The sequence below is a fragment of the Pseudoliparis swirei genome, chromosome 16, assembly GCF_029220125.1.
Source record: "Pseudoliparis swirei isolate HS2019 ecotype Mariana Trench chromosome 16, NWPU_hadal_v1, whole genome shotgun sequence".
NCBI lineage: Eukaryota > Metazoa > Chordata > Actinopteri > Perciformes > Liparidae > Pseudoliparis > Pseudoliparis swirei.
This window is the reverse complement of record NC_079403.1, coordinates 11,127,656-11,142,566: the sequence shown is the minus strand read 5'-3', so window position 1 is coordinate 11,142,566 and position 14,911 is coordinate 11,127,656. Positions and strand designations below refer to the sequence as shown.

The 14,911-nt window shown below is 45.2% G+C and overlaps 1 protein-coding gene across 1 annotated transcript in view; it reads right to left on the bottom strand.

Moving 5' to 3' along the window:
* Positions 1–424: 424 nt before the first annotated feature.
* c16h8orf34 (chromosome 16 C8orf34 homolog) overlaps positions 425–14,911 on the bottom strand; it is a 37,612-nt gene continuing 23,125 nt past the window's right edge. Inside the window, exons 8-11 of the mRNA XM_056434700.1 lie at positions 4,442–4,577; positions 727–812; positions 538–611; positions 425–448 (exon numbers count right to left, since the gene is read on the bottom strand). Coding sequence (XP_056290675.1) covers positions 425–448; positions 538–611; positions 727–812; positions 4,442–4,577 — 320 coding nt within the window. The remainder of the gene's footprint in view (positions 449–537; positions 612–726; positions 813–4,441; positions 4,578–14,911) is intronic.

The following is a 14,911-nucleotide window of genomic DNA, read 5'->3' as shown; positions in this document are numbered from 1 at the left end:
TAAAAAAAGAAAAAGAAAAAAAAAGGTAGCGCATTTTTGGGCTGGTAATTATAAAAAAAGGTACCGCCGTCTTAGCTGACCGCTTTATTAACAGCATGTGAGAGTCTGCTGTGTCTGAGTCTGGCATGTACCACATTAGACCTCTATTGATTTCTTCCCTGAAGTATGAGAGGTTATCACGCAAGCCTATTGAACAAAACTTTGTGTACTCCTGTAACCCATAAACATTTAGACCTATTATATAAAACCTCTAAAGCAGCCTCAATTGTTGTCGTGTCACTAAATAGTCTTTTCATTTATTCCTTTCAGATTGCACATAATTGTCCTCAGAGAGAGGCAAAGTGATATTGGGAGATTTCTATCACTTGATCAGCATGATCAACTGTTCATCAAGACGGATCCATTTTCTTCTTTTAATGAGAAGCTAGAGGTGCTTTCTTCGCTTGCTCTGGCACAATAGAAGTGAGAGTGACGTGGTAATTGATGGCTGTAAAGTGATCTTAATTGTTTGGTGATGGATGTAGGGAGGACACTTACAGAGCCTGACACTTGAGACAAGGCCTCGCATTCCTGCAACCGTCCCGCCACAGTGTCCACCCCGGGCAATGGAGCTGCTCCAGACATGGTACACAAAACAGCAAAAGAAAAAAGAAAAGACAGAGCGTGAGACCACAAACATGTCAAAGAAATGACTACTTTGGATTTGAACTGTGTTGTGCAACTTACATGAGATGTCAGGTACGGCTTGCTCAGATATACGAGACCGGTGCTCCTCTTCAGATCTGCCATCTGATAGACTGTCGCCCTGCAACCTGGAGACAATACGGTACACATTAACAGTACTGTACTGTACACATTGGCAGCCAAACGGGTTGAAACCATCTCTGAAATCTACATTCTTAGCCACAACACTGCAATTCATGTTTGAAAACTGAATGTCAGATCACACAAAGACAAGCAAGTCTCTAATCGGTCTGACGTAATGAGATGGAGAGGAAGTGTTTGGTGAATGAACTCTTATAATGTTAAATCTGTGATTCGCCATGAAAAGGAGAACATGTGGGTCAGTTTGGAGGAACAGATCCTATCTCTGCATCGCGGCTTCTCATCCTGCTGAAAATCAATCTGAAAAACTCTTGAAACCACAGAAATGCATTCACAGACATGTGGTGCATGGATTAAACTATACTCAGCCCACTTGTTTCACAACTTACTAACTCACGAAGCATAACTAAAAACTGGCGCGCGGATTCCGGTTCCCTTTAAATCATTCAGTTCCTGGTCATTGTCATGATGTGTTCCAAGCCCCTATACTGCAGCTTTTATTTCCAAAGATATCGGTTTGAACTGCAATGGAAGCGGGTCTAAGAGATTTGTCTGTCTCCTTAAGACACTAAAAGATTTAAGTTTCCCGGAGATAGGAAAGTTTACTGTGGGTGAAAGACAAACAATGACTGGAATACCTTCGCAGCAGGAAGATAAACATGCTGCACGTGGCTTTTCACTGCTTCCATTATGCTAACACACTCGGACATCCGCAATGAATTAAACAGAATTTTCTCTTCAAAGCATATTTTCTCGACTGATATATATATATATCATGCTGTGATTACAAAGTATTTTAGCTCAAATACTTTAACGGCATGCTGTTTCCATGTCATCGTGAGCCACCGTTAGCTCAAGACAAAGGATTGCAATCCTTGAGCTTTAATGGCTGCATTCTGTCACAGCCGCAGAGCCATTTGCTTTCCCCGTCTTCGATGAGGGTATAAAGCAGAGCAGAGCTTTTAAAACTGTATTCTATTTCTTTATACATCCTTCCCCTTGTCTCTCGCTCTCTTTAACGGCCTTTATAAGACCATTAAAAGAAAGTACCCGAGATGACTATCACAAGGCCTTCCCATTCTCCGAATAAAACCTGCAAGTCCTTACTACCATTCCCTTGGTGCATTCCTGATATGAAAGCAATTAATTTAATGAGAACTACAAGTCCAAAGGAGGTTTGTGCATTTCCTTGGGCCGCACCACCAGCTTTGCCGGACTGTGCCCGAGATCTGTGATGCGTTTGCACACAGGGGGTTTTGTGGCATTCAAAAGAACAGATCGGGGGGGTGAAGTGCTTGTGTGACCACAGCTATAGCCAGAGGAACAGGGACATAACCACAGCACACAGGCCACACAGCACTTTACACATTAGCAGAGAGGCCAGAGGAAGCGGTGCGTTTCCTGCGCTGCCACACAGGCTGACTGGACGGTTTGGTGGCTGGACAGGAGCAAAGGAAACACACAGTGGCTGAGGAAAGGGTCTTCAGGATGGGACACATTTTAGCATGGGGAAGAAAGCTCAAAAAGAGTGTGAAGTAAAGTGCTTACATCAATATAAAATACAGATAATATCCAGGCTATTTCATTTGTTTCTTATTGTGTAATTTACTTCTTATGTCCCCGGCCCGTAACATTACAGGTGGATCTTGAACACGTGAGCAGGAGTGCTGCTGAAACAGAGTTGTCGCCTTCACGCTGTGGGTGTGAAAGTAGCCATCACCTCCACTTGGCACTGGGTGGTACACGGAGAAGCCAAGTGGCTCAGTTTGACCGCTTAGACAACTCAAGGGAGCAAATACACTGAAAATGCTTTGGAACAAAAGTGTAATGCACAGAATGCTGGACCTCACTGACCCATACGAGTGGAATTATAATTTGTTTGCCTGAGTGGTGACGGGTATGTGAGGAATGCTTGCCCGACTTGGACGAGTGTTGGTTCACAGATACAGGGCCTCGCAGCTCTATACTATCATTGGAAGAGTTGTATACTATCAGAAAGAATCCATTAAAATATGAATCCTGATTTAAGCCGAAAACAACTTTAAGTTTAAAACGTCAGCAGGGTCACATCTGTTCAGTAGGCCTGTCTGCAGGTGTGAAACCCAGGGGCACTAACTGTGTCACATATGGTAGTGCTCTGAGGAGTTTAACGGTTGGCCCCATATTGAGACACGTTGGAAAGGTGTTTCTGGTAATCCCATCAAGACAGAGCTAATGCACACCACATTAAGTCTCTACTGGACTGTCCTTCTCCTGACCTCCCGTGACCTCTGCTTCCACTATCTGTTCACAGAGCTCTTTGCTTGCAAGTGCACGCATCCACATGCTTCATGTGTGGATTCATGAATACGTGTGATACTCATGCAACGCTCTTGATTTCAGAATTACGTGCGTCTCTAGAATAGCACTAAAGACGTACCATGCGTGCAACACTTCTGAAGCTTAGTGATCCGTTTATGGCTCTGACACTCACCAAATATGACTGTGAAAGACCACCACTCGTACGCCAATAAAACGTGGGGAGTATTTTGTGGTCAGGTTATAGAGGACGAAGTAAGATTTTGGACTGAACCAAAAAGAGGGAGAAAGACAGAGAAGGAGAACAGATGTTGAGAAAAATAAAGAGCGCACGGGCCAAGAACGACGACAGATACAGATGCTGCTTTGCTCTGCCGCTGATCCGACCCAGGGACTCAATGATACCCAAATTCATAAACTGTTTGCTTAAAAATACCACGTGAATAAACTTCCAGTGAGATCCACTGATACCATTCATCCTCCTGCGCAGCCTCTGAGAACATCCTGACAGCAGCCGGTGCGTGGAGCGAAACTGATAAGCAGCGTGAATGAAAGAAGAGCAGGAAACACACCAACCCCAAACAGAGGAGGCCGTGCAGGCAGATGTGTGCCTGGCGTCTCATCGAACAGATACCCGTTTATCTTCGACTGGAATCCTGAAGACTCCTGCCCACACCTGCCTGTTGTATTGCACCCAACACTCAGAAATGTGAGCGCTACACTGATGCTGTGGCTCAGAGGGAGCAGGAAATGTATCAGAGGAGAGAAAACTGTGATGGAGACAGAGACGATTAGCAGTGCTCGAGCTGATTCGTGAAAACAAGAAACACCGGATTGCACTTCAGATATGATGATATTCTCTCCTCTGAATGTTGAGGTACGCTGCCTCTGAGACTGAGGCAGAGGGAGTGGGTGGGGGAGCGGAGGGTACGGCATATGGAGGAGTTATTATCCGGAATAAGACCAAGTATAGAATCTATTCAACTTATAACCACAACCTTACTGGAGCTGAAATGTGTTTGCTTATCATTTTGAGTCAGAGTGATCGTTTGACATTTTAAGGAAACACATTGATGAGCATCAGATGAGAGATATCAGTGTCATGTGTGTCCAGTATGATGAGATAAGCCTGGTGGTATATACACCGGACAGACGTTAGAGTGTACGTCTATTCATCTCACTCCTGGCTAGAAAGAAAATTCCAAAAATGTTGAACTAATCTTTGAAACCCCTTTAAGAACAGACTTTACAGAGCTGTGCTGTCTCAACAAACACAATCTCTCCAGAGCACCAGATAAGAGAAGGTGGAAACATTTACCTGGCACACTGAGAGCAGATGTTGAGAGTAACTTTGGCCTGGGGTTCAGGCTGATAGGAGCTGCGTCCCTGGCTGAACTTACTGCCGGATGGAGCCAAGCCCGTCACACCCTCCATCCGCAGGTCATCCAAGTCCTCTGAGAGGGGAGGGAGCCAACGAGACACCGGGAGGGACAGAGGGAGAGAAAGGACGGCCATTAATCATACTTTGGTCTCTCTCGTGTCAATATGATGCCCGGCGATGACGGACTGCTTCGAGTCAAAGGAGCGAGCACATAACAGCACACACACATCCTGCTGCTGCTCACACGCTTTGCACACACATACAAGGAAAAGGGGAAAAAGGTACACAACAACACCAAACTCTTTGTTATTAGAAGTGACGCAGCAGAGTCAATGACACACGACGGCGTCAAAGGAGCAGGAGGGGTACGCGCTCATCGGCCAACAGGGGACAAAGAAGTGTGAAGTCAGAGGGGAAATGAGCGGGAAGACGGAGAGTTGGGTTTCATCTGATCTATCCCTGGGTTCTCCACACACACACACACACACACTCACTGTCTGTCTGTGTGTCTCTCCGTCTCTCTCTCCGTCTCTCTCTCCGTCTGTGTGTCTGTGTGTCTCTCCGTCTGTCTGTGTCTCTCCGTCTGTCTGTGTCTCTCCGTCTCTCTCTCCGTCTGTGTGTCTCTCCGTCTGTGTGTCTCTCCGTCTCTCTCTCCGTCTGTGTGTCTGTGTGTCTCTCCGTCTGTGTGTCTCTCTGTCTCTCTCGCCGTCTGTGTGTCTCTCCGTCTCTCTCTCCGTCTGTGTGTCTCTCCGTCTGTCTGTGTCTCTCCGTCTCTCTCTCCGTCTGTGTGTCTCTCCGTCTCTCTCTCCGTCTGTGTGTCTCTCCATCTGTCTGTGTCTCTCCGTCTCTCTCTCCGTCTGTGTGTCTCTCCGTCTCTCTCTCCGTCTGTGTGTCTCTCCGTCTGTCTGTGTCTCTCCGTCTCTCTCTCCGTCTGTGTGTCTCTCCGTCTGTCTGTGTCTCTCCGTCTCTCTCTCCGTCTGTGTGTCTCTCCGTCTGTCTGTGTCTCTCCGTCTCTCTCTCCGTCTGTGTGTCTCTCCGTCTGTCTGTCTGCAGCCATTATACTTACATGTGAGCACAACAATGCTTCAACAAACACACAGATAACAGGTGCAGAGGCCCTCCTTCACTTCTCTTCTCAGGTACATGTTGAATAAACGTTCTGAACGCGCGTGCGCCTTCCCTGTCTATTCTAAGATATCTGCTTTATCTCGAAAAGCATCTGTTCCCTACGATGAAATGATCTCCACATGGATATACCGTATATATCGAGTACGAAATGTACAGCATCAGGACACAGACACACATTTCTTCAGGCACTGTTCTAGCACGATGGGGATGGAAAGCAGAAACAAGACAAGAAACAGCCCTGAAGTAGAGTGATACAAAGTTAACGCTTCATTAAATATAACAGAGGTTCAAAGGGGAGAGTCTGAGTCAGCCAGACCATTTTGGTTTTGAATGCATCCTCAAGAGATTGCAGTACTTTCCGTGTTATGGGAATGAAAAGCGAGTGGGTGTCTGGACTCATACTCGGTTTTTTCCTGGTCAAGCTCTCTAAACACATTTTGAACGATCACCATAACAATAGTCGTCCCGTTCTTCTTGTCAGACCAGAAGAATGTCAGAGCTTTTCCAAGGGGGGGGGGGGGGGGGGCGCCTTCAGGACAGTATATTCTCACCTTTAGCTGCCATTGTTTCTGCTCTTGTGCATACAGTGTGCCCGTCCCAGTGAAAAGTATTAATGTTGGTTTCAATTTACCAGACACACTCATACACGTAGGGGGTCACATTACCTGGCCCCTGGTTTTTGGGGGGAAATGGGCCTCACACCTTGAAAGAGGAGAGCGCATAACTAATCACCTGGATTAGATTGGGTGACACTTGCTCATGGGGACTCTCTCCCTCCATCCATCAGTGTGGTAATTCATTCTTAGTTGTCTGGATAGTCCACGATGAAACATCTGAACACCGATTAGGAGAATTGCCCTTATGTTTTGTGCAGACATTCATGGTTCCCAGAGAATGAATCCTACTGACTTCTGCGATCCCCCGTCTTTACCTCTAACGTCATCATGAGGTTCTTGAGGCTTGGAGGGAAATTTGAGTGGAAAAAAGAAAATGTCAATATGCAAAATGTCCTTACAGTTTAATCACTAAATACCAAGAAACTGAAACATTTTGAAGTCTCAGCTACAGTTTGGATAACATTACAGCATAACACCAAGAGCTGTTGGCAAACGATCTAAATCAATAATTCTATTCAAGACTTTTAACAAAGACTGGGGGACTTTTCTTGCTTTTCTTACATTTTGATCACATCATCGCCATCACATCAGTCATGTCACTCACATCGTTTGCCCGGCAGTCTGAGAACGAGGGTTGTTTTAGTGTTTTGAGGAGGACAGATTCATTCCAGTAAACCCCTTAAGCAGGACGATATTAAATGTCCCATTCATCACGGTATGCATCGGAGGGGGTGGAGACAGGGAGCCACCAGCGATTTGGTCTATTTGCTGATCGTGGGAACTGCTCAACTTTGGGCCTTCACCTTTTCCTCTTTTTTCTTCGTCCAATCCCACTAAACATTTCCCTTCTTTTGGCGACTGACTAATGTGGCATGCCAGATTTTCTGTGGGTCATCGCCGCATCGCCTGTGATACAAATCATTACTTGACGCTTGAAAACATTCACTTGCGAGGCTGCGGCTCGCATGAAATAGCAAAAGAACAACGGCAAACGGCTCCTCCTACGCTGGAGGAGAACATGACCTCAGCTGCACAGCTGTGTGTCACCTCAACTCCCACTTTGTCTTTTGGACTCGTTTCCCTCTGGTCAATATAAAATGACTCAGTGCTGGGGAGAAAGGCCTCCGTGTCAGAGGGAAGTGAAATTAATCTCGAACACTCAAAGGTCACCGAGGTAAACACTTTGTTCTGTCGTGCATCCCACACGGAACACACATTCAACTGTGTCTGAAGGAAATTCAATATTTTGTGCTGAAGCAATTGTTTCTACACCGTTCCTCCTTTTGGCCAGATGAGAGACGAGAGGAGACGAGTGCCTCCAGGTCATCTTCACTGTTTTTTGCATGTCTATGCTATTAAAAAAGGTTCCAACTTCTATAAAAGTGAACTGATCCTCAAACTACTCCCCTTGTGTACTGTTGCTGCTCACTGTCCAAACATTTGAATCTTCCCATCTCTCCAAGGAGCGCAGGATTTCAGAGTAAGCGCAGCCCTTCATCATCTGTGCAACAGCAGTCTGAATCTCAGCCATGTCGGCCCCCGTCGAGGCTGAATCCACTTCTGAGCTTCCTATGGGGAGGGAGAGGTGACAGATTTCTGTGTTGTCACCACCCTCTGAGGAGGTCCTGTGTATGAAGTGATAAAGTATGCGTCTCCCGGGTTGGGGTTTGGGTGTTAGCATTGTAAATGACTTCTTTTACACGCAGATAAATATTCTCATATGCTCTCACTGTATTACACTGAGAAACAGAGGCCTGCATATTACTGCAGAAATAGTTTCTTAAAATATATTTTTGTAGTCTTGAACAAACAGAAGCAGATATTTCAGAGTAGAATGCACCATTGTATAGACTATTTGCCAACAAGTAACAGATGTACTTCTCTTTAAATGTAGCCATTGAACTCGTCTTGAATCAACTACCCATTATATAATAACTATCACCTCACGCAGAAGATGTAGTGTGTCCTAAGTCATTCCTTTCTCTTTCACGTCTGCTTCGTCAAACGCACATATGACGGAGTGCATTTCCTCCAGGTTCACAATAGAACCCACAATACCACCATGCTACGTTTACAGTGTCTCCCATGAGACCGGCTTACCCAGAGACCACTGCAGCCTCCCGGGCCTCGGTCTAGACACAACAAACGTCTGTCCACACTCGCCCGTTCGTCAGCCAGTCACATGTCCACTCCCTGGGCACCGGGGAGCCATGCATGCTACCCCCTGTCTAACGATGAGACATGGCAGATAAATAAAATGGTTCTGCGCTGGGAGGGAGGAAAGGAGGGTGGTGGGGGTGTAGAGGGAGGAAATGGAAACTATTTGAGCGACGCAATCCCAACAAAAGGCCCCGACGATGAGGAATTCCGTGCCGCAATCACTCACTCACGGCGTCGTCAGAGAGGAGCGGTGTGCACAGATGGAGTGTGCGTGTGCGCCTCTCTCCAAAGTTTCCATGTCATTTCGTGTTGTTTAGATAGCGGAGGACTGACTGGCTCTCCACGCGGCTGAAAACACAGATGAAGACATAATTACCGTGCCGGCTTTAGAAATAACTTATTATACACCTTCCTGGGTCGACAAGCTGACAGATGTACGGTTTGGAATCATCTCTCACGCAGCAGCCCACACGTGGAGCTGGAAGACACACACACACAGGGGCGGCCCTAGCACATTTGGCGCTCTAGGCGAGCTTCACTCGTGGCGCCCCCCCCCGCACCCCAAAATGTAAAACGATTTTGCACGAAAACGGAATTGCAACTTTCAAACGCTATATTGCCCTGCAAGACTGAATTTCTTTCAAATAAACAGAACAACGATCGCAACATTGAACAAACATTAAATACAGAACAAAATCCCTGAGAAAATGTCACGTCTGTGCTGAACTACGCTCCGGCCACGCCCCCCTGATCAACGGTGCACATTCACTCCCTCGTCGCCTGCAAATAATGTTTTTTTTGTTTTCTGTTCTGTTGATGGCTGGCAAACAACAATTTTAGAAGGTCTGGGTCACTTGTGGCACATATTATTCACTAATTTTAAGCAATCAATCTACCTGAACAAAATTAGACAAAACGGAATAAAACGGAATTCACCAAAATGTGAAACGGAACATTCTTTTTTTTTTAACGGAAAAACATTGACGCTATTCTTAACAGTAGTGCTTTATTCATTGCAAGAACAAGAGTGCAAAGTGTACACTATAGAATCAAAACAAATAAACAACTTAGTTAACAAACAATAATAATAACAAACAATGCAATAATATATGTAAATTTAAGAGTGTTAAATAATCAAAATATAATATTAAAAATAAACAAATAAATTGTATAATATAAAAAGTGCAAATGAACGTTGTCTAAAGAACTATATACATTTCACTCCACACTTCAAGAGCTACAGTGCAGTCCTTCTGGCCTTCTGATAACACCAAGGAGGTACGTACCCCTTCCGTTTTCGATTTTTGGCTCATTTTACCCTAATGTTAGATTTTTCTTTTTTTGCTGGGCGCATTTTTTTGCGCCCCACTCTGAATGGCGCCCTAAGTGGCCGCTTATACCGCCTGTAGGAAAAACCACCCCTGCACACACACACACGTGCACACACACACACACACTTCATCATCCTCTGCACCAAGTCCAAGTGCTGTGAGTTATTGCGTATCATCTACAGTGAAATAATTGAATTTTCCATTCTTTCATGAGCAGTGAAGGCGTCCCACCACACAACACTTCATTAATTAATCGTCTTTAAGTCATAGATATCTTTTACAGTCAAAGGCTCCACCAACTCACACACACACACAGACGCACTGTGGGAGCAACACACGCAAAAAGCACAGCACAAACTCAACCCGACGCGTTCAGGGACACTTGCAGAGCTCACACTTCAGCCGCCCTCACACGTTCAGGCAGCATTCGTTTTCCATTAAGCCTCCAGCACCAAAGCGATCCACTCCGCGGTTAGTCGTCGCACAGACATCTTTGATGTGTGTCTCGGCAGGGACACATTTGTTTGGCTTTGTAATAAAAACAATATTCCAACTTACATGTTATAATTATGTCTCGGCTTTCAATCACACCTCCTCCACTCCTGGCCTAAACATATGCCCGTTCGGCTCCACGGCGCTTGAGTGCAGCAGTAAAAGGCCTGATCAGAATCAGATGGGGACACACATGAGCGGGCTAACATCACAGCTCCGAGGCCTGTGGAAAGTCTTATCGCAGACTCGGGTGCAAACCTCCTTTCAACTCCCTTTCTAACCGCAAATATCACAGAGATTAGTACGTCACTCTAGGCGCAGCGGAGCCTGATGTATTGACGCACTTAAATGCCAGTCATTGTAGTTGGGAAAGTGACTTCAGCTGCCTTGTGTTTTGGAAATTTCACAAAGAGTATATAGTTAAATTATACTTTGAGCTTTAAGAAGATATTTAAATGCATTTCACAATAAATTGAAAAAGTTTTTTACAGTTAAATTAAAAATGTATGATTGTAATCATCACTCATAAAAGCGTTAAGTAATAAACCAAACTGCAATGTGCCTGGTCGATGGGAGTGTGGAGATGTCGATGACAGAATAGCAACTGAATTTGATTTAATAAAACTCACAAGTTCACATGAGTGAAGGGACATGTTGGAATTTGCTCTCCTTTTAATGAAAATGTCTCGGATTCTTTTGGAGATCCTGGTTTCTCTGCTTGTTTGTGATAAACAGAGCATAGAAAACACACACTGACGACTTATTACACCAATTACTGCACAATGACATCAAGTCTGTAACTCCCTTGCCCATTTGGCTCTTGAATCTCAATGTTGCAACAGAGCGGAGCCCCAGAACAGTGATGTCGCTCTTTATTTGTTTTACTTTTCACTCTTATAATAGAGCTGCACACATCACTGTTGCGGGCTCTTTGGCCAATGAACCCCAGATAAACAATGCATCTATTCACATAAATCCTTTATCCCGGCATTCTAGAGAACAACCCTATCTGCAGATATCATCCCTGTGCATCTGTCTACCATATTTTGCTTTCCCTCTGGCGACAGTAGCCACAATACGGCGTCATCGGGTCCATTCAGCTCCCTCCATTCAGATGATCCGCTCAGTTCAGTGACTGATGCGTCCGTCGGCTGTTTTTTAGGCCGACTGCTGTGATCATTCCATGAATCCAGTAGTCTACTTGCCTAATGGTAATTGCTTCTATTATTACCACCGTCATACTGTACCACAGCAATGTGCCACTCTTATCTATCGGCATGGAGAGACTTTTACAGGCGTCAATAGGGCGTAGTTAAGACTTTTTAGATAGATAGATAGATAGATATATACTTTATTAATCCCCAAGGGGAAATTTGTCGTGACAGTAGCAGCAACACACAAGAATAAAAACAAAACACAAAATATAAGAAACAGGGATGAAAGATATAGAAGTATACAAGTAAAATAAAAGTAAAATACAAACTAAATATATATGTAAATAAATATACAACACACATGCATACACAACACACAACAACACTGACAGATCAAATACAAAAAGATTAAATATAGACAGAGTGCAAAAAGCAAAGTGTGTGTATGAATCAGAGCAAATGAAATGAAATGTGTGTGTATGTGTGTAGTGCAAACAATGAGATGTGTGAAGTGCAGATCAACACTATGATCTGGCAAGAGGTGAACTGTTATAGAGCCTCATAGCCGCCGGCAGGAATGTTCTCCTGTATCTGTCCTTGTGGCAGCGGAGCGTGAGGAGACGTCTGGAGAAAGTACTCCTCTGTCCCTGTAGGAGGTGGTGGAGAGGGTGGTCCGGGTTGTCCAATATGGACAGCAGTTTCTTCAACGTCCTCCTCTCCACCACCTGTTCCAGGTGCTCCAGCTGGCAGCCGATGATGGAGCCAGCCTTCCTAACCAGTTTGTTAAGACGGCTGGTGTCACCGGCTCCGATGCTGCTCCCCCAGCAGACAATGGCAAAGTGCTGCACACTGGCCACAACCGACTGGTAGAACATCTCCAGCATCTTGCTGCACACGTTGAAGGATCGAAGCTTTCTCAGGAAAAAGAGTCGACTCATCCCCTTCTTGTACACAGCATTGATGTTGGCCTTCCAGTTCAGTCGGCTGTCGATGGAGACGCCCAGGTACTTGTACTCCTCCACCATGTCCATGTCCACTCCCAGGACACTCAGAGGTGTAGGAACTGTCGCCTTCCTCCTGAAGTCCACCACCATCTCTCTGGTCTTGGCCACGTTCAGCCGAAGGTGATTCTCATCGGCCCACTTTACAAAGTCGCTCACCACTGCCCTGTACTCCTCCTCCCGTCCATCCCTAATACACCCGACCACTGCAGAGTCATCAGAGTACTTCTGCAGATGGCATGACTCCGTGTTGTACTGGAAGTCACTGGTGTACAGGGTGAAGAGGAAGGAGACAGAACAGTTCCTGTGGGGCTCAACATCACTGACCACCGTTCCAGACAGCACACGGCCCATTCTGACAAACTGTGGTCTGCCTGTGAGGTAGTCAGTGATCCAGGAGATGGTGGACGCGTCCACACCGACCACCCGCAGCTTCTCACTCAGCAGCAGTGGCTGGATGGTGTTAAATGCACTGGAGAAGTCAAAGAAAGTGACTCTCACAGAGACACCGGTTCCATCCAGGTGCGACTGAGCTCGTTGCAGCAGGTAGATGATGGCGTCGTCCACTCCCACATGAGGCTGGTAAGCAAATTGCAGAGGGTCCAGCGACGATTTCACCTGCGGCAACATTCTTCTCAGCATCGAGCCGGCGAAATCTTCAGAGGGGAACACGGGCCCCTTTTAAAGTTCTACTTCAAGTTAAATATGTAATGAAGCAACTTACACCACTGAGATACATGTTCTGATTCACCTCCTCTCAATGCACCGTGGTGATGCCGCTGTTGTGTGCTGGTGTACATTGTTTCCAGGGAAACTGTTGTGTCTATAGTGTGTCTGGGTCAGGATGAAGGGTGCAATGGGGGCGATAAGACTGTGTCTGTGTGTTGGTGGGGTGGGGTGGGGGGTGGGGGGGGGGCTGCTGGCGTCAGGATGTGTGGGCCTTGTCTGCTAACTCTGGCATACTGGCTATTGGCCTAAGGCAGAGGACAAGGAGACAGCTCTTATAGCTCAGCAATCAGCCCATTCACTACTTCAGGTTACATTACGACACAGAGTTCAGTGATATTCTCAATGTTCTCGACAGGGGGTACAAGTGACTCTCATAAGTATTTGACAATTTACTAACATATGAAACACAATGCATCATTTAATCAAAAAACAAAAAGGTAAATTAGCTCCACCTTAGTCTGCTTCAACGTAATAAGACAATTATACAGCCAAGTGCCTCTGTGAGGCGGCACAACTGCTCACCATCTCTGTTTAGCACAATTGAGGCTCTCGCTGTCATTTGTTTTGTTTTGTTTTTGTCATAAAACCTAAATATAGGTAGACTTGTTCTTTTACTTTTGATACTTTAAAATACATTTCAATGCAGGACTTTACTTGAAGTATAGATTTTGATACATTTCTTTACTTCCACCTCTGGTTTTCAACATATTAGAGCATTCTCACAGGGAATGCCGAACATATGGCACATTTTTTAAGGGGTCCTTTTCAAAAAAATCATCACAACACATATTTGTCATTCCTATCTGCCACAAAGCTAATAAGAGCTTTGCTCTTTCACCACAGAAAGTAATTTAGTGGGACTAAGTAAATGTTAAGGCCTCTGTGAGTTGAAAGGCTAAGACTTTAATCGCCCTCAGAGGTACGGGGTCTTTGTGCAGTGGATGACCTCTTAACACTGAGCATTTTTCACTTGCATTTCAGGGTGGTAAAGATTGGCTCACAAAAAAGAACTGCTATGGTATCGTACCACATACCCTGCCCGATCAAGGCAGATATGACATCGTGAAACAAAAGAGCAACACAGGCGTTGTAACTCATCCACCAGACGCTGCTTAAGTGTATCAAAGATCAGACACAGCTTCATTATGCCCTCATCCTGTACCCATCAAATCCTCCCTGTCACTGGGAATCAGTGAGAGTGGGTAACGCTACTCTCACGTCCTCCTCTCTTGTTTCAGGAAAACAAGCCAGAGTGGGTTGACATTCTAAAAGGGTCTGTGGACTCATGCGGGTGTGTGTGTGTGTGTGTGTGTCTGTGTTTCACACAGAGAATCTTTGTTATTTTCTCCTGCAACGGAACTATGTGTGCAGGTGAAATGGGATGTCGCAACCCTCCAACAGGATCTTGAAGTTGCGAGTGTTCACCAAACAAAACTCAATAAAACATGTCCTCACTGAGCAACATATCTGTGAGAAAGATCACAAGTTTATCTACATACTGTACATACATACATGTATATTTAATAAAGATATACATGCTAACTCGTCTCATTAGTGCAGTGTTATCTCACTTTCCATGAAATATCACTGCAAGGCCAAACATGGTGTTTCTTGTTTCAAACGGTGTTCTTACCACCCAGCGTGAACTCAAATTCAGACATTTTCCTTTACAAGAACACGTGAGTCACATTAATTTCCAATATGGCTTTGACTGGTAAATATTTATCTCAGATCTAAGTAAAACAACTGGGAAAACGCAGTGCCATCCCAGAGAGCAGCTAACGAATCAATAAGA